General features: G+C 36.7%; 1 protein-coding gene across 1 annotated transcript in view; it reads left to right on the top strand.

Annotated features, from left to right (window-relative positions):
- Nucleotides 1-1448: 1448 nt before the first annotated feature.
- LOC129226268 (protein O-mannosyl-transferase TMTC2-like) overlaps nt 1449-20966 on the top strand; it is a 55411-nt gene continuing 35893 nt past the window's right edge. The window contains 1 exon segment of the mRNA XM_054860869.1: nt 1449-1534. Coding sequence (XP_054716844.1) covers nt 1449-1534 — 86 coding nt within the window.

The raw sequence follows: 20966 nt of genomic DNA, 5'->3' as shown, positions 1-20966 counted from the left end.
ATCTTTCAGACTCTCAGTGAAGAGCACCCTTAAGATTGAAATTAAGCTGAACTTCCAATGTAAATTAATCCTGGCTATATACATTGTAAATGTTTGTATGCTTGTGCATAAATATAACTATCTGGATTAACCAGATCGCCCAAATATTATACTTTGTTGATGAAGTGCACTACGGCGTACTTAATTAGACTAGAGGTTTATTACTCTTCAAAATCACTAGAGATGACTCAATAATCTCTTAAAATTTGCACACGCTGATGAAAATGAGATGAGTTGAGCTTGTTATTGAGCTGCATTGATTGGTATCGGAGGGTTCGAAAAGAAGCAACATTGGCTTTCTGGAATTTTTGCAAGCACTTTGCCTAATTCGTTTATTTATTTATTTTTGAGAATTATCTTTTTCCTAAATCGTCAACGCTTGTTATAATAATAAGGAAAAAATGACTCACCTAATTTCAAACTCCTTGGAAACATCCCTGCTCATTCTCACACTTAAAAATTACTCTTTAAAGCCAAGTCATTTTTTACCGCATAAATTTGAGAATAATAATTAAAAGTTCTAAACATAAATTATCAATTGAAGTAGTGCGATATAATATTCTCAGTGTCTCAGGATGTATGTCTAGGAAAACTACAAATAATTGCTGGAGAAAACAGATTTAACATTTTCCAAAAAGTTAATTTTAACGAGCAATTTCTCCCTTCTTTTTTCACAAAATTTCCATTCCCAAACTGTTAAAAACGACCACGGTTAATGAAGTTACCATGAAGATGCATTGGCAGATGGTGCACCAAAAAATGGGTCTTCAAAAGAGATGAGGGGGGGGGGGGCGCACTAAAGATGTTTTTTTTTTGTAAGGTTGGGCTAGATTATATAATCGTATTTTACATCATTATTGAAAAAATGCCTTAAAAAAATATTGGATATGGCCTCGAAAATCAGGGCGGAGGTCCAACGTATACTGTCCCCACCAACTCTTATGAAATATTTACGCTTAAAATTCCTATTAATTTGCAATTGTGGAAATTCAGTATTTAAATACGTAAAGTAAATCAATCCACCCTGTAAAAATAATTCTTCCACCTATCTTTTTTTTTTCTCTCTCAAAAGAGAGGGAGCAAAGGTTGCTCACTTTTCGAAGTGAAGGGGCAGCCCCCCCTACCCCCCCCCGGACGGAGTTGCCTTCATGAAGATGAGTTGAACTGTGTCCGCTGTCTTTCCCTTTAACCTGCGCCGACATGGAGTTCAAATTAACACTCCAGGAATCATATTTCGACTCCGACTGCAGCGGAAGTTATCTCAAAAGACTCTCTCATTCAAATCCTCCCGCTCACCCCTTTTCGATCTTGCGTCCTCCGCCGGGAGGGGGAGCTTCCTCTGCCAGAGGGATTGCTCCGCACGTTCGAAAACGCCGCAGACGATAGCCAGCAGTATTCTAGCCGCAGTCATGAGGTGCGAATGGTTGGGGGTCCCCGTTCTGGCTCTGCTGCTGTATTGGAACACGCTCGATGCTGATTTTGCTTACGATGACAGGTAAGGGAATGTTCCATATTCTATCACGAATGTTCTAAAGAACCTTAAGCATTGCTCTAAGCAGTTGGCATCGATTTGAAAAAAACTGATCACTAAACTTGACTGAATCACGAAATGTTGTTTGGGTGGATTGAACTTCTTGACAATTTTTCAGTAGTTTCGTGTGTTGTAGTAGAGTCCACGTTGATTTGTGGGGAGCAGTGTCGCAGCGAGGGGGGGGGGGGTGAAAACACTCCCCAGATAAATTGATTTTAACATAAATGTAAATTCTAATACAGTATAGTTTATGCATATGAAAGAGCTCTTTTGATCAACCCCCCCCCCCCCCCTTCAGAAGGTATTTTTGATCAAAAAATCTCCTCCAGAAAGTATTGTTGGATTCGTTAGTGGTGGGAAAGGTGCGGATGAAATAAAAATGTAAAAGAGGCTTTTTTCTCGAGATGGAAATCCCAAATTATATTTGAATCAACAAACGGGTTCTTTCCAAAGCGCTTACGAACCTTCTGACAACTATCGCCGCCAGAATTTTTCTTCTGCCCCCCCCCCCTTCTTCCCCCGGGGTGTAATCCTCTAGAGAAGTCTGAGTATTTTCTCATTAGGAGATTTGATCATTATAGGTCTTAAATGCATTTAGATTGCCATCCTGGGATTGGCAATATGGCATAAATCCAAGGGTTCTGGGGATTTGACTCTTCCCTCCCAAGCATAAGTCGCCCATGCTACTACGTAGCTAGAGACCCATTTTTCAAACAAAAAATATTCTCATATTTTTCAAAACTAGAATGAGACTCCTGTGATCAACAGTTATTGATGTCTTAAGACTTCAAATCAGATCTCGTCTTCAAAGAGCTCAACACAGAAAGAAAAATTTTCAACTACTTTCTCCTTTCTCCAACCAGGGCAGTTGATTTGTGACCATGACATACTATTTTGTCATACATTTGACTCTTCCCTCCCAAGCAAAAGTCGCCCATGCTACTACCTAGCTAGAGACCCATTTTTCAAGCAAAAAATATTCTCAAATTTTTCAAGAATATATTGAGACTCCAATGATCAACAATTATTGGTGTCTTAAAACTTCAAATCAGATCTCGTCTTTAATGAGTTTAACTCAGAAATAAAATCATTCAACTACTTTCTCTTACTTGCTCCAACCTGGACAGTTGATTTGTGACCATGACATAATATTTTTTCATACATTTTTACAATCATTTTGCCTAATTTTATGTTTCATTGACACAACCATAAAACTATTACGAAATAACACCACCGTGTAAACAGTCAACAAGACACCTGAACTGTTCAGATGTCACTGTTCAGAACAGTGATATTCCCATCAATTTTTCTGAGTGTATGCGATCATATACATAATATGTCAGAATATAAAATTTTTTGAAGCGTGAGGGTATACGCTATATGTCTAAAATAAATTTGAGAGTATACGGCGTATGCGGAGTATACCCTATGGGAACACCACTGCACCTGATATTATAACCTATCCACCCATATGAGGCAGTGAGAAGCAAAGGGATGTAAGTAGACATTTTAAAGTTTTGAGAAAAACGCGTTGGAAATTCAGATCCAAGGTAGGCTTTCATTGAAAGTTTTCTCTAAATCCTGCTGTATAGTAGCACCTACCAAGGATACAAGTTCTATCTCTTGTCCTGTAACAGAAGAGAAGTTCTCCTACTATTTGTACAGGTTATCTCGAAATTTTTAATTTTGCCACTTACATCCTTTTGCCTCTCAGTGCCTCATATGCCACAGTTGGCGACACCAAAACTGTCATAAAGTAAAAAAATATTCAGTATAAATATATATATATATATATATATATATATATATATATAATTGAATAATATTTGGTGGAGAAATAAATGACACAGCATAAAACTGATTCATGTCTATAAACTTCGTGAATTTAAATTTCCAACTTTCGTCATTTTTAGTTTATTTAGCAAAGTTTCATTTTGATAACATCACCACTTTGACTGTCAAATCATACTGTCTTAAACGCAAAAAGATATACAGCTGGGGGTGTAAAAGGTAACAAAATTTACTTAGAAAGTAGACATCTATTATGGTTGACACAATACCGTGTTAAATTCAAGAGAAATCGCCAATAAAACCCGAATAGCAGTAATAAAACAACATAGGTTTTTTTTTTTTAAAGACTGGTTCCAAGAATGGTTAAAGACTGTAAAACAGCCAGTTTTTGAATTTTTTGGAGAACTTCATGATCGTTCGTGGTCTCTTTCTCACCAATAAATATTAATTGAATTTATATCACCCTCTGAATGCAGTGCAAATTTACTTGTTTCTTTTAGTGGTTTTCAGAAGAACTGCAGATAAATTAGCGTTGAGAACTTTTTAATTTTTAGTTTCTTTTTTTTCGAATTTCAAAAGGAAGGGATAGAAAATATGTACTATTGTTAAAAGTCCAACTACGGCCATTTTCTGGATGTTTGGACGCGGATCGCAATCACGGATTTTTTAAAGTAAAAATAAATTGCACCTGAGTTCACAATTAATATTCAATTTTTAATATTGACAAGTCAAAACTTGTGTAGCCAAGGAACGAGTCAAAATTAAAAACTTTTGTTTATATCGGGTAAACGTAGTTTTGTGTGTGTGTGTGTGTGTTTGTGTATGGCGATGGAGAGTATTTTATTAAGGTTTAATGTCGATCAAAAGCAAAAGATAAGTGCTGGACCTTCATACCATATTTTCATAGTCGAAAAATATAAATTCTGTCTAATAATTTACAGTTGAAAAGATGTTCAGGAGCTAAAACCTTTAATGCAAATTTGGTCTTCACTGCTAATTAGGCAGGTAGTATAACATTGCTAATGCTTTATACATTAAATATATGAGAATTCTTTTCTTTAAAAAAAATTAATTTGCATTGAACCTGCAACTTATTTCTGTTTAAAACTGCAAATGGTTCTTACTCTGTTGGCCAGTTTCCTTTTTAAGTCTTGTCCGCAAAAAATGCTGTTTTTTCTTAAATTTTTTTTTAAATTTGTTATAAGATAAGACGGTTGAGAATAGAAGAAAATAGAAAATGAGCGAATAGAGAGAAAAACAGGATATTAGTAGTTATTATAGGAATACTAATAGTTACTATAGATACTAATAGTTAATAGTCTTCGAACAGCTGTTGTAGTTGTAGGGGCCGCCGCTTTACTTTCAATAAAAACTAAGCCCCAAAGCCCTGATCGTCAGTGAACCCCAATCTCATGAAAAAATTTTTTACTTCCCTGTAAATGATCCCCTTCTGCACTTCGATGAGTAGTTCTGTGTCTGTTTTGAAAGTTGTCTCAAATTTTCGACGTTTATGTTAAAATGCAATTTTTGCAAATTTTACTACAATCTTTTATTGTGTGAAAGATAATGTCGGAAACATGCTCCCTCAATTTTAAGACTTACTTTGAATTGTTAACTCAGTCCGTTCTTTCAGATAGAAGTTCTTACTCATATTTTTACTATTTATACTTAGTTAATTCTGTCTTTCAATTCAAATTACTTTAAACGTATATGCTTCACACTTAAAACTATACAGAGCAAGAGTTATTAATAATTTTATTTAATAAATTGAGACTTACTACGGTTTTACTAAACCTAGACAGCAGAGCTCATGGTGAGTATATCGGTTGTCTAGACTTTATGTAAATAGCGCTTCAAGATCGATGGAATAACTATAAAAACGAACTTATGGAAAAATATTCATGAAACTTTATTAAATTTGGGAGACTGCTCATACAGTTTTTAAGTAGTAGCTTCTGCAGACGCAATATCGTTTACCTTGGTGTAGAAAATAATTAAATAAATGAACAAGTAAAACGTGGTTGTGGCGCAAATTTGCAAATTATATTCTAAAGTGATAAATTTTGGAATTAATTTACATTTTATAGTGGAAAACTTCGGTTTCTAGCTTTCGGTTTCTTTTTTCGTTGAATGCAGGGAATTAGCGAGAAAATATGTTTAGTCGAGGATTTCTAAATGTGGTTGGAGGTTTCGAATTCCGGTTTTGTCACATTTGCATTCACTAACCCAGCTTCATTCTTTTTTCCCCTCCTAAATCTGTGTATACAATCACGCTTGTTTATATCGAAACTGGAGGGACCAAATGAAAAATGTCGTAATAGCCGCATATTTGTCATAAAAAAATAAATAATACACAGGAAAACGTAAAATGAAATTGAAATAAATTACGTTATATATAGTTTTGAATTCGCTACTTACGACTTCGGTATAAACTGGTGCGATTGTATTGCACAGAATGGGGTGGTTGGTAGTGTTAAGACAGAGAGGGGGAAAAAAAAAGTTAATATTTGCATAATGCGCCTGAGGCATTTAAAATAGATTGTTTTTAATTTTTTTTACCTTTCTGTTCAGCTTCAACGGAAAGTTAAAAGGAAAAATCACAGAAGGTTACTAACAGTCAATAATTATTAAATGGCAGGAAGCAACAATTGACAGCTAGGCGACTCTAATTAGCAAGGCACAAACAGCAGCCCTTTACTCTTTTGTCGCCTTTTCGGTGCCCTTGCCAATGGTGCCCGAGGACTTAATATTGGACCAATTGCAGATGTATTTCTTCGTGTGTCATAGCAAATTGCTCTTTCTAGCTTTTTCAAAGCTCTTCAAGCAGTCCAGCCTTTTTACTTCCTTTTACAAAAAAGGAACTATTGTATTCGCAAAAAAAAATTTCACTCAAAAATCGGCCTTAATTTCAATTTTTCTCACCCCCGAATGAATGTTGAGTTTATTTTTCAACCCGACCACACGTGGATATATGCCTAGGAACGTACAGACACCCGAAATATCCATTTTGACGATCCCCGAGTTAATTACAACGAGTTTTCTCGCGTGACGTCTGTATGTACGTATGTGTGTGCGTATGTGTGTCGCATAACTCAAGAACGGAATGTGCTAGAAAGTTAAAATTTGGTACATAGACTCCTAGTGGGGTCTAGTTGAGCACCTTCCTTTTTGGTTGCATTCGGATGCTCCAAAGGGGGTCTTTTGCCCCTTTTTGAGGGGAAATCATTGTTAATTGCAATGTAAACTCAAGTGGTGTTATAATTTGGCGGACACTTGGCGATATATCGCCAGTTTTTTTGGTCGCCAAGTTTTGTCGCCAACTTAACGATAAATTTGGCGATTTTTTTTTTTCATTTTTTTTTAAAAATCTGCTTTTAATTTGGCCACTGTTGGTGATATTTAGAGAGTAAACTACTATTGAATCACATTAAAATTGCAAATAATGGGAAAATGACATTCAATTGGAGTAAAAGGAAGTCATGTGATGCACACATCAGCTCGTTTAAAGTATTTCACGCCATTTCAAACGCCCTAAAGGTATAGCGGTTCGCGGGCGGACTCAAGGGGAGGGTCTTACCCATAGACTAATAATAAGAGTAGACCGAGCTTTCTCATTCTTGCTGATGAAGAAAATTGGTTCATAGATGTATCATGTGACTAGTGGAAGGGCTTGGCGAAGACTTTGGCAGCATGGTTGCTAGATGGCAGCATTATCTATAGTTTGGCACTCGACATGCATTTTAAGACAATGTGTTTTCATTAAAAAAAACTTCCAGGTGCAGAGATTGAACTGTTTTTCTTTTAGTTATGCATTATTTTGACATTAGTAATAGTTTTTGATCAGTTTTCGGTAACTTTTATTTCATTTCGAGCTGTCAGCGTTGGCGTGAACGAAATGGCGTAAACGTTTTGCGTTAACGCAAAAATGTACTAATCGGTATCTTAAATTGAAACTGTAGGTAAAAATCTTACCGTTTGCTGATTCTTCTTAGTCGCTTGCATCTTTTATTGCTTAGAGAGTTATTGAAATTGACTAAAGAAAATGCACAATACTATCTAAACGAAAAACTCACTATATTAACAAAATATTTACAACTTAGAATAACAAATTTACAAATCGGACTCCATAAAAGATCATTCTTCTGTGTTCCATAAATTCTATTTATTTTATTTCGCTGTGGCGTTGATCGTCTGCTACGATTAACGCCCGCTGTTGCTAGGATATCCACCAGTCACATGGTTTGGTTTATGAGCAGCAAAAGGGTTGCCATAGCTCGGTCTACTCTTATTATTAGTCTATGGTCTTACCCCTACCCCTCAACCCCTTGAACCGTCGACTTAAGTATTCGTCCACATTGTGTTCAAGCACTTAACGAATGAAATGCAAACGATTTCAGGAGTCTTTGCAATTCATAAATTAATTTTGAAAATAAATATTTGAAATAATTCTTCTTTTCATTGCTTATGAAATTAATTTTTAACGTTTATGCCGTAATAGGTGTCTTATTCCAGACCAATTTGGTGCTTTTTATTGACATCTAAGCAGTTTCAAGAATTTTTCGCCCCTAAAACCAAAAGTTCGATTATGGGGGCAGGAAGGGGGGGGGGGGGGGTCATTCTTCAGCATGAAGCCCTCTGAAATAGTATTCTGTATTCACCGATGTTGTGGCTGTCATACTATTTTCTGCCCTCTGGTTTTTAAATTATACTAGATTCATATAAGTGACTTTTTGATTCACGCTTTAAAAAAACAAAATAAATAAAAATAATAATTAAAAAAAATAGCCGATAGCTTTTCGAAGTTTTACTAGTTTGGCAAGTTTCATGATCAGAGGAATAATTACGTGAATACAGAGAAAAGAAAAAAAACGAATTCTCAATGTTAAAATAAAAATTTAGGTAACAATTAAATTCAAAAAAAGTTCATAAGACGTGAAACTAATTTTTCTTAACAAACAATAATTTGCACGCATATCGACTCAATTTTTGTTGTGATGTCAAAATTATGTCTTGAATGTTTATTCTTTATGAAGTAAAACTTTTTATGCTTCGAAACTTTGTCCCGCCACCTTTTCGTCAGGGGTGGCGACCTGGGGGAAGGGGGGGGGTATGGCGCAGACTGCGCCATTAAAAGTTTTAGGGGAGTGTATTGAAGGGTAATCTTCACTTTTTTTGGGAGGGAGGGGCTTCGCGACATTTATCGGGGTGCGCCTTTGCTCTTGAGAGGGGGGGGGGGCACTCCTGTTTTTGTGTGACGGAAGTGACGTAGTTGTCTTTTAATTGTTGCCAAAAACAATGAAAAATAATAGTAATCATAAAGTTAGTTTTGTTAAAAAGTGTAACAATTTAATTTCAAAGCTGAACTTTAACAAGGATATATTTTTGGATTTTAGGCATCTTAAGCTTTTCAATTAATGCAGGTCTCCGAAGATTTCTTTGATTCAAGTCAGGTCATCCGTTTCAAAGCTTAATCCACATTGCTTAAGTTCAGCCTTAAAATTAGTTTATTAACTTTTATTAACAAAATTAACTATATTATTACTATTATTTTTCATTGCTTTTGACAACATTTAAAATGCATATTTCGAGTATTGTTTAGTTTTATCGTTGTTTATAATCTGTTTCTTTCATTAAAATATACAATTTTGTTTTGAATATACCTAAGTCAGTCGCAGAAAGAATAAGAGCCTGGCGTGAGAGGAAATGTGGTGGTAAAGTGACAGTTTAGAATGTAAAAACAGAACATATAAAATTTCACTCTTATCGTGTGTCTTTACGACCCCCCCCCCCTTTCCCACTTCGGTAATGGTAGGTGTTTCTTAACGAGACGGAATCTAGAGGGGAGGGGCGATTTCTCTTGGCATCAACTCCCTTCTTTCTGATTAAATCGAAATTCATAAGATCTGAAATCAGTTAGTCAAGCACCCAAATTGTCTTTTGTTAGAGCACTTTTTGACGAAATAGGAAGAGAAAAATAATGTCGCGGAATTGTCCTCAAGAATTGCGGAAAAGAGAGTCGGGTTATTTTCTTTATTCTTCGAATGATAAGCAATTCTAATGTACGACAACTTTTGTTTGATCTTGAGGGTCGTGTTTGTTTGGTCTCTGCTATTGTCATGTAAACAAGAACTCGAGCTTGGAGCTGCATCGGCGCAGGCAGCGATTTGGAAGAACTTGGCGAGCTTGCTGGTTGGATACAACAAAAGTTGCCAATCTTGGATGTCAATGGCGTTAGAAGTCTGCGTCTTTATATTGTTAGAATTTTTGATGAAGTGTTGGAGCACGTTCAACTTTTTGTTGTAGATTTGTGGCACCACAACTGTTTGAAACAGTTTTTGTTGAAAGGGCGTGAGTCAAAAATTACAAAGTTCACTGAAGAGAAAAAAATGATGCAACTTTTGTAAATAAAAGCGTTAAGCCTAAAGAAGAAGGTTTTTAGAATTTTCATAAGAGATTAAACTTTTAAGAAGACATTTTTCTTCTAGGAATGATATCTACATTTTGCGGTAGTGCAATGTGAATTTCCTGCATTTTTCAAAAAACGATTAGCATTATAGTTATGCCCTCTAAAATGTGGTGCCCTCCCTCGGACCGTGCCTCATGTGCCCATGCCTTAATGTTGGAAACGTGCAGTGCTTATGACCGTAGTAGCCTGAATAGTAAGACTCTGGATTCCCAAGTGGAGAGTCGAAGCTTCGATGCCGGTCGAAAATCCTCCGTGCACGCTAATGGTGACTGAGTACGTTAACCTGTCATGGTCACTGATCACTTCACCAAGTTCTCATTCCAAATTTATATATCTGAGAACGATGGATCAGGGGTTGGTCAATTACTGTCTGCATTAAAAACAGAGTTATTTTTCCAGGTATTACCATCCAACCGGTTGAACTACATGTAGTGGCAGATGCGAGTGAAATATTGCTTACTTGTCTGTAAGCGATGAGCGGAAAAAAAAAAAAAAAAACCCTTCAACTGCTGTTTTTACAGAGAACCTATGACCTATACAGTGAAAACTGTGTATAACGATACTATTTATAACAATAAACCTGTGTATAACGATATTTGCCTTGGTCTCAGAAAAATGTCATCATGAATAATCGAACTGTCTATAACGATAACCTGTCTACAGTGAAACCTGTGTATAACGATATTGTCTATAACATTAAACCTGTCTATAACGATATTTGCCTTGGTCCCAAAAAAATGTCAGCATGAATAATCGAACTGTCTATAACGATAACCTGTCCACAGTGAAACCTGTGTATAACGATACTGTCTATAACATTAAACCCTTCTATAACGATATTTGCCTTGGTCATAGGAAAAATGTCAGCATGAATAATCGAACTGTCTATAACGATAACCTGTCTACAGTGAAACCTGTCTATAACGACATTCGTCTTGGTCCCAAAAAAATGTCAGCATGAATAATCGAACTGTCTATAACGATAACCTGTCTATAACAAAAAATTTTTAGGTCCGAACAATATCGTTGTTGATATTTTTTACTGTGTAACAATATTTTTTGGGTCCCAAAAGTATCGTTGTAGACAGGTTTTACTGTATTCAGAAGTCCCCATAACTTGTCCCTAAGACAGAGGTTTTTCTTGGAATTTCACACCATGCCTCATTTCAAGGACAGAAGAAATCCATACTGCACATTTTGTTGAGTAAATCTCGTGGTAAATAAAAAACCAGTATCACTGTTGTTTTTCCTCCAACCTTTGCCCCGGGTATCCTCGGGGCGGGTAAAATATAATTAAAAATTATCTTCTCTGCGGTTTTTGCCATCATTTCAATATAAAACTGATTTTTCTCAGCAAATGTGGCATGATGAACAATTTCTTCACTGTGAGTGCTACAACTGCTAAATGGCTTTTTTCAAAAAAAAAAAACATACAATCATACACAAGATTCAAATGCTACTACACATTCAAATGCATTTACGATATGAAGAGCAAGCGCCATCTATTGCTAATACTTTGAAGTTTCTTTCTTTTTTTACTCTGTCATATCAATTTCCTGGTCAAATTTGAAACTATTCTGGTCAAAAGTTCTTCACCTTTTAAAAAGGTGCTTCAAATATAATCGCCCAATATAACTGTATTTGTCTTAAAGAAGTGCTGTAATTGAAAAAAATATGTTAGGGGAACTCACCTTGGGGTTCCTTTTTTTCTTTCGAGTATTTTTTATTTTTAGTTCATTTTCCCTCACAAAAAACTGTTCATAATTTTCTAATTATCTTTTGCGCTAAGTTGCAACAAATCTTGGAAACTACTTCGGGTGTTCTAAGCCTAAAAGAATGGAAATTTAGAACTTTCGGCAACATATAGACCTCTCTCTTAAATTAGATCACAAAGCTCTTAACAACAAATACATTATCAAACATTCAGTATTTTATATTGTTCAGTATCATTGAAATTTATAATCAGTCGTGGTCTAATAATCACTCAGAAGTAAATTGCAAATTGCAATGGAAATAAATTTAAAAATCATTCGTTGAGCACAGATTCGCTCTACTACACCACTACACTACAGCCCCTCGTCACAATGGCGCCCATGTGCAAAATTTTAAGGGGGAGGGCACTCAGAAATTTTAACCATGGTTCAGCAGGATATTTTCCCCATGGAAGCAGATTTCAGGACAGATTAGAGTCATTAAAATTTGAAATTTTTTATTATTTACTCATTAATGGCTGAAGAAGAAATATTTTTATATTTTTGCAAAGAAAAAAGTACTAAAAGCAAGAAAGTTCTAATTTCCAAGGGGGGGGGGCTCGAGCCCCCCCCCCCCTATATGGGCGCTCTTGCCTCGTCATATACCTACCACACGTAATTTGACTGGTTGGTTGGAGCCGTAAAGATAGTTCTGTCTTTTGATCCAGACATAATCGAAGAGCAATACTTGATCAATCATCCCCAGTCAGGGCCGACAAGAGGCTATCTCAGCCTAATCGGAAACTAGGGGCCCGGCCTTTTTTGGGGCTCGACTGGGAATCAGAGTATAGTATAAATCTTATACGTTTTATGGAAGGAGGAGGACCTGACAATCAAATTGACAAGAGGCCCGTCTTGACTCTCGGCCGCCCTGCCCCCAGTATTAATTTGGAATGGGAACTTGGAGGACTTCGTGACAACAAGTCCACCAGTTACAGACATAATCGAAGAGCAATATTTGATCTATCATCCCCAGTCAGTACCGACAAAAGGCTATATCAGCCTAATCGGAAACTAGGGGCCCGGCCTTTTTTGGGGTTCGACTGGGAATCAGAGTATAGTATAAATATAGTAGTAGGAAGTTTTATGGAAGGAGGGGGACCTGGCAATCAAATTGACAAGAGGCCCGTCTTGACTCTCGGCCGCCCTGCCCCCAGTATTAATTTGGAATGGGAACTTGGATTACTTCGTGACAACAAGTCCACCAGTTACAGACATAATCGAAGAGCAATACTTGATCTATCACCCCCAGTCAGGGCCGACAAGAGCTATGTCAGCCTAATCGGAAACTAGGGGCCCGGCTTTTTTTTGAGGGTCGACTGGGAATCAGAGTGTAGTATAAATCTTATAAGTTTTATGGAAGGAGGGGGACCTGGCAATCAAATTGACAAGAGGCCCGTCTTGACTCTCGGCCGCCCTGCCCCCAGTATTAATTTGGAATGGGAACTTGGAGGACTTCGTGACAACAAGTCTACCAGTTACCATTGGAGTACACGGAAGATCTTCGATCGGCCTGCATCGAACCGGCGATTCTCTAGTTACAAGTCCAAGTATGCCTTGCCAATCAAGTCACCACGGTCACAGATTCGCTTTACTGCTTCACGGTCACGGTCGCTGAACCTCGGGAACTGCCTCAGCTTAAAGGCGACCTTGACATCAAAAATTGAATTGAAACTGAAAACCAAAAGAAATGAACTTCTTTGAATGGGGGGCGTTCATGAGAATGGAGACCAGAGTCAACACCTGCGCGGGAGGTCCGACGGAAGGAACAGAACGAAAACCTGTCTGCAAACAATCAAAGAATAACACCATTCAACCCGCCTTTTCTTTTCTCCCAGAAAACGGGTCTCCTTGACTTGATTAAGGGGCGTGTATGCTACAGTCAAGTCGAAGTTCTGAATGGCCGAAAGTTTGAAAAGGCGTGGTTTCTTTTGATTGGCCTGAAACTTTGTAGCCAATAGGAACCTCCTTCTTTTCTTGACACCTACCAGATAGGAAAGTAGTGAGTTATCTTGTTTAGGAATCTATCAACTTTCTGCTACTTGACGAAATGTTTGACCTTTTTCGCCTGTCAGTAGCCGGACGCTAATTGTTTGATTTTATGTCGTCTTGCTCGAGCGATTCCGAATGTTTATTTCTGATGCTGAACCGGTGGACTGGGAAGATTTTGTTTTCAGTTATTTGTAGCGCTTTAACGATTTCATTTGACTCATAGCTGACAACGGATCCGCTATGGGTTATTCAGGTCCGTCCGTTACTTGAGCGATCAGTTACCCCCCTCCTTGGGGGGGTACGGGGGATCAATTGACCTTTGGATTTTAGAAATATAACGAAATTATGCATATTTGTATGTATTTTGTTGTTGTTTTTTTCAAAGAAAAGTATTGAATAAAGACAATTTGCCCCCCATCCCCCTCTGCAGTGGCGTAGCTAGACCCGACTTTCGGGGGGGGGGTTACTTCTTATATATATATATATATATATATATATATATATATATATATATATATATATATATATATATATATATATATATATATATAATATATATATACATATATAATATATATATATATATACATATATAATATATATATATATATATGTATAATCGCTTGGAATTTTTCCCTTTTCTTCTTTTTTTTTCTTTCTCTTCTCTCTTCTTTTTCTCTTTTTTTTTTTTTGAGACTAACTTTTCGGGGGGGGTTTTGTCCCCAAAACCCCCCCCTTAGCTACGCCCCTGCCCCTCTGTCTTCCTTAATTTTTTTAAATGACGGACGTGGAGTTATTTTCAGTTTTTTAACAGTAATGTGCCATACATTTACAAGTCCATTTTCCTCTATTCTTCTTAAAAGGTAAGTGCGCTAAATAAGGTCAACCTCGGATTCAGGGCCTAATATATCGCCCTTTTATGGTTCAATTATCTCTTATTTTTGCAAATTCATAAAATGATGCATAACAAATGAGAAAAAAAATATTCTATGTAAAAATTAAAGTTTAAATTGTGTTTGTCAGAAGTTTAACAGAAAATGGCGAATTGGCCTTATTAGGACCACGGGGCAGTAATGAGATCAACTTTGAAAAAAATGACCAAAAGTACTATCTCACTAAAAAAATGAAAAATTCTTTTTTTGTCAATATAAAACTTACCAAACCACATTGGACAAAATCAAAAACATTATCAGAAAATATATATTTATAATTTGATCGGAAGAGGAAGATCAATCGTCACATTCGAGACACTGGTAAGTCGTTATTTTTTGGGTTTGATTTTTTCTTTTCTTTTCTTTTTTTTTTTTTTGGTCACTCCTGCACTTAGTTCTTGCACATAATATGCAGCGTATGCAATGCAAGGTCATAAATCCTCCACCTGATCCTCCGGTATCTTATTAAGGAGACCTGAATCCTAATAATGCCGAACATGGACTTATTGAACTACAGTTTACTTCTTTAAAGAGTTAAAATCACATGGAAAAATGACGGTACACGACGTTTTTCTTTTTGATTTCATCAGCTACATAAATCAGGCTTCTAAGAACAGTTAACTACTTTTTTACACTAAAAAACTGCAGTGAACCACGACGAAAAAAAAAAAATACATTCTATAAATAAACTAATGATAGACAATGAAAATTATTAAGAAGCAATTTATCTAATTTATGCAGCGTATAAATGGTATTTATGGAAATGTACCATAAAATCATTTGTTACAACAAGGATTACTAAAATGACACTTGGAGTTACAAAGAACATTATTTCTAAAACAAAAGCATTTTTTGTTGACACACTGGGACACGCGAACATTTTGGGGGTAACACAGGGGTGGATAGTAAATGTATTTGTCGTGCAAGATATATGATATAGATTAGTTTACACTTAAACGGGCTGCTGATCGTTATTCTATGAAATAACTAGTTAAACAATGAAATACAAGAGAGTTTTACACTTTAACGGACACAATCTGTTATTCCATGAAATAACTAGGTATTCTATAAAATAACGGATTTCATACTTTGACGGTAACATACATATAAAATAAGATCAGGCAATTTTAACAAGACTCTTCTGTAAAAACTGTTGCTGCAAGTGCAATGAAAAATACCTCTTTGATTATATACTTGATTTTCAATTTGCCTTCTCTGCTGACGATAAAATCACGATCTAGCGAATTTTGCTATCCGTCACAGAAAAAAAGGAGAGTTGGCCTTATTGGTATACATGGCCTTCTTATCTGTCACACTCAACTTACCTCCCAGATTTACCAAACTCACCCTAAGGACCAAGGCGCACCCACTAATTACCACGAACTAAGAACGGATCTGGCTTCGGGTGTTGGATAAGGTCATTTCTAGAAGGAGGAGGGGGTCAAAAGTGATTTTGTGGCATGAATAGGGATCTAGGTGCAATTTTTAGAAATATAAGTCCTCAGAAGGTAATTCTGGCTGTACGTATCTTGTATTTTTTATGAATGTGATTCTAAATTTGGAAAATCCAATCTTTCGATACGTGCGTTTTGACTTTCGATTTAATTATTACTGATCTCCGTCAAAAATCTCTTTTCATTTCTACGTTGGATAATTGATTATTTTAAAACTGCAAGTGTTATTAGTATTTTTCTATTATTAACCGCTTATATAAATTACATGTATCAGTTGCATAGCGTACCATTAAATTAAAATTGCGTCATTTTCGTAAGAGTTGTATCTCAGATTGAAGCATTACAAAAGTTATACAGTCACTCTGAAAGTTGATCTTAAAATCATCATTAGTTTCGCAACTATTATATAGTCCTCTCTTTCATTATTATATTTTAAAAACTACTTGAAAATGAATGTAATGAATGATTAAATTGAAATTAGTTTATGAAATGTTTTTTCACTTGAGTTTTGAGCAACAAAATAAGCTTTAAGTTCATCATTACAGCTTCTTTCCCCACTGAGAGATTTCTCTTCTCTACAGAAAAAGAGAAAAATAGTCAAACCAAAAAACTTTAGAAAGAGAAAAACGACGCATAACTGATATTTCGCGGCGTATGAGCGATGCACTTTTCCACTAAATAGAATAGGAATATAGGAATGAATCGGGAAAGCGACGTATAAACGCAAAAGACGTATAATCGAGAGAGGCATAAACGATAGTTTGCTTGATTCTCCCAAATTTTCGACAATGTTTACACTGCTAAAACTGCGGGTTGCATATGCATATGGCACCTTTTAGGGTTGCCACCCGCTTTGTCTAGTGGTCAGAGGAGTCTGACTGCAATGGGCTGGTTCCGGGTGCGAATTCCGGCTTGGGCATGAATGTACTCTCTCTCTCCTGTCCTTGTCCTTCCTTTGTGTGAATTGTGCTGTGAATGGTTGCCTGCCCTATAAACGTGCTCCTATGTCATGTGTGTACTGTGGAAGTCGGACTTCACACCAAATTACGGTGCAGTTGGAAAAGTGAAGCAGCGCACCCCAAATTGCCAGCTTAGCAAGCACAAGAATACGAAACGTTATAGCACAAGCAAAATCCCCTTAATGGTGCCAGTTGGCTCCCTATGACACCCTTATAGACTCCTTATAGACTTATTGACTTGACAATGAGGACCAAATGGCATCCTTAAGGGTGCCATTTGATCCTCTATGTCACTATGATGTTTCTAAAGTTACCATTTGGCTCCCTATGACACCCCTATGGTACCCTTAAGGGTACCATTTGGTCCTCTATGTTATTTCTAAAGGTACCATTTGGCTCCCTGTGGTACCCTTAAGGGTGTCACTTGGTTCCCTATGGCATTTGGTCCTCTATGTCATGATATTTCAATAGTTGCCAATTAGCTCCCAATGGCACTCATAAGGAGCTCCCAAAGGCACTCTTAAGGGGACCCATAGAAAGCCAAATGGCACCCACCAGGAGTTGCCGCTAATATAACAACATTTCACCCTAAAAGGCGCCATATGCAACCCGCAGTTTTGACATTGTACTTAGATGTGCGATACGTGCTAATCATATTCCATTACGAAAATGAACCATCCCCCCTTCCCCCTCCTAAACTAAGTTTTTGTTTCAAATTATCTACTCAAATGGGGACTGCTTCGTCGTGAATTCCAATCCCATCCCTAGAGCGGACACCTGCAGAAATCCCACAGACGTCAATACCCGAGCACGACATTTTAAAAATGAAAAATGTCGCTATTGAGTCATGAAAATGTGAAAGATCGGGGATGTGACTTAAATGGAAGCTTTGCCAAGCGCCGCATTAAAACGCGAGCCTTTATCTCTGTAACTGCAACCGTCTCCATGGAAATGCACTCATAAATAAATGGACTGCCAAGTGTCATGTTACTTTTACTTCCAGGGTGGGATTTAATGTCCTGTTCCGCCAGACGATCTTATTTGGAGAGCACTTATTTCGAACACGTGGGAGGGTACGGCGATTCATTTTCTTCCCAAATTTGACAGCCCCGGGATTCATTCGATTCACGCGTGACGATTTTGGTTAAAAATTTGTCGTGATTCTTCAACGCCGCGCCTGTGTGCTGGTCAATTATTCAAAATTGCATTGTTGAATATTTGAAGTCAAGGATGGTAACTGATTTCGTGGTTTGAGAAATGGCTCGATGTTATATTCACTTAGGTGACTCAGCATTACTTGATACATTGTTGGTGTAAATGATTTTGTAATGCTTTGGAAGCCCCCCCCCCCCCCCGATTCGCCAATGCTCGTTACGCTTTTCAGCCCCCGGCGGGTTACCTCGCTATTCTTGGGTAGGGATTCGCCGACAGAAAAGGTATACAGTAGCAGCTGCGAATATGAGTCACGTTTCTTGTAAACAAATTTGATTCCATAAAGCGACTGATTCAATAAAGAGGCTAATTCAGTAAAGATTGATTTTGTTCTGTTTTTGACGATTTGATTCAATAAAGCGGCTAATTCAGTAAAGATTGATTTTGTTCTGTTTTTGACGATTTGATTCATTAGAACGATTAATTCAATTAACCACTGATTCAATCAACCCATTTTATCCTACTGTCCTAGAACAGCTGAAGGTTTAATCAATCTTTAAAAATAGCATTCTTCTCAAATTTAAGAAAAATAAATAAATCGAGACAAAACGGGTTAACAGGCGTCCACTGTATCAGGAAAAATATGCACAGATAATCTCCCAATATTTATCACTGTCCTCACCTGTCTACCATTTTATCGAAGTAGCCTGGTGACCAGGGTCCCATTTCCCAATAGGCAGAGTAGGCAGTTGCCTAGGGTGGCAAAATTTTCAGGGGCGGCAAATTTTGCTTTAACCATTCGTTTTTTAAATTAATTTTTTATTCTTGAAAGAAAAATATTAGCATTCTTTCCTTTTTTACAGATACAATATTTTATTGTCATTTAACAATGATTACTTTCACGCATTTTATGAGAATCAAATGATTTTCATTATGGTAATAGATCAGTAAGTGAAGACGATAAGCGGGTGTCGATTTCAGAAAGTGTCGTTGCGATTATCTAGAAGTCAGAAACAAGATTAGAGTTTGACTGAGATTTTAGTGCTGTACAAAAGTTTATTCCGTACTGGTTTTTTAAGTGATTGAATTATTTTATTTATTTATTGTTATTTTTTTTACATTATTAAAATTAAATTGAAAACAATTTTGTTAAAAATTGTTTTCTGTTAATATTAAGTCTCGGAAGCAAATGAAAATAAGTGACGAGCGGAAAAGGTGGAATGATTTTAAATAAAGGGAGCATGCTAAATTAAAAACCGAAGAACGAAAAAGAATCTTCAAATATCTGTAAATGGGGGGGAAAAAGGGATAAAGATGTTGTTATAAATAAAGATAACAACTGATAAAATTGTTAAAGCACAAGACATTAAAGTTCAGTGCTCATCAACAATTCAGTTACATAGATATTAAATAATTAAGCTAGAGTTTTAATTTCAAAACCCGGTTTGATTAAAATAGCAGTAATACGTAACTTTTAAAATAAAAGTAACAGAAATAATTCGGAACGTAATCATTTTATTCTTCTTCTGTTTTTCTAAAATAAAAATGTCTTTTTGAAACAAACGATGACAAATCATGAAACAACAAAGAATTTAGGTTAATTCATTCTGAAAATAAAGATGCTGTCTTATGTGAAACATACTAACATGCCTAGCATTCGAAACAAATCTCGATTACTGTTTATCTCCCCATTTTCGATCATTATATTTTCCCTCATAGGTCTAAACTTCAAAGAATAAAAGAGAACACGTTTTTATGAAACTATCATATCATGCATTAAATTATTCAAAAATAATTAAAAAAAAAAAGAATTTATATGTTGCAAGTAATATCTCCAAATTTGGCGAATCGTCAGCAAAAGTTTCCAAATAAGGAATTTTTTGGGAAATCACTGTGACCTCTCATTGGGGCGCCCCTGAATGAAACGTTTGCTGCTTTTAGAGGGGAGAGGGCGGCAGATTTCAAATCTGCCTTGGTGCGGCATTGAGCTAAATTCGACCCTGCTGGTGACAGGCCTGGCTTTTTCTCATTGCTTCCCAGTCAAACATCGGATAATAAACTCGGATCAAATTTCATCTTTACAGCTTCAAGACTTTTTTTTTCACCAAAAAAACTCTTTTTGCGTCGGACACACACCAAATGCATAAGATATTCGATAAAATATTCAGGAAAGCAATTTATGTGCAACCTTCCGGCCCCACCACCCATTTTCGATCAGGAGTCCAGAATCCCGAGTTTCGCTTTTGATTCATTTCTCTGCATTATTTATGAGCGTCATTTTGGCATCGGGACTTTCTTTTAGAGACGTAATCCCCCGGTAGAAGCAATGATCGTTTATGGTTTTGTAAATATTTGAGAAGCAGCGAATTAGGGGACAAAGTAAAAACATCGATTGGGTCTGTGTGCAGGGAGCAGAAAGCACTCACACCCCACTGAGATTACTTTTCGGGCACAAAATGGGAGATTCCATCCTGAATTGTGGAAGATTTTAGGTTTGTGTACATCAGACTAAGACCCCTATAGTGGAGGAGCCGACGCATCCGCCATTTTGGAGCAAACTTGATCCAGTGCTTCGTATAGCGTTAGCATTGCTGCTGATGTTGTTTACATTTCTTGAGCATGTGTTAAATTGAGTCAAATGGGTGGTTGTTCGGCTGTTAATTGTGCAAACAGCTCCAAAAAAGGATTTCAGCTCTTCAGATTTCCAGCAGATGCAGAAAGAAAAAAGAAATGGATAATTAATAGCCCGCAAAGTGATTGACAGCCTGGAAACGACGCCAACTGTTTCCAAATTTCGCCAATGTTTACCTTCGCTCTCTGAATCTCTCGTTCCCTGTTTGGCGAATGATTGCCAATAAAGATAGCTTTCCATGTCGTACGCTTGCTCCAAAATGGCGGA

Source organism: Uloborus diversus, chromosome 7 (assembly GCF_026930045.1).
Source record: "Uloborus diversus isolate 005 chromosome 7, Udiv.v.3.1, whole genome shotgun sequence".
In the NCBI taxonomy this organism is placed as follows: Eukaryota; Metazoa; Arthropoda; class Arachnida; order Araneae; family Uloboridae; genus Uloborus; species Uloborus diversus.
The sequence above is the reverse complement of the archived record's forward strand: the minus strand, read 5'-3'. Positions and strand labels throughout refer to the sequence as shown.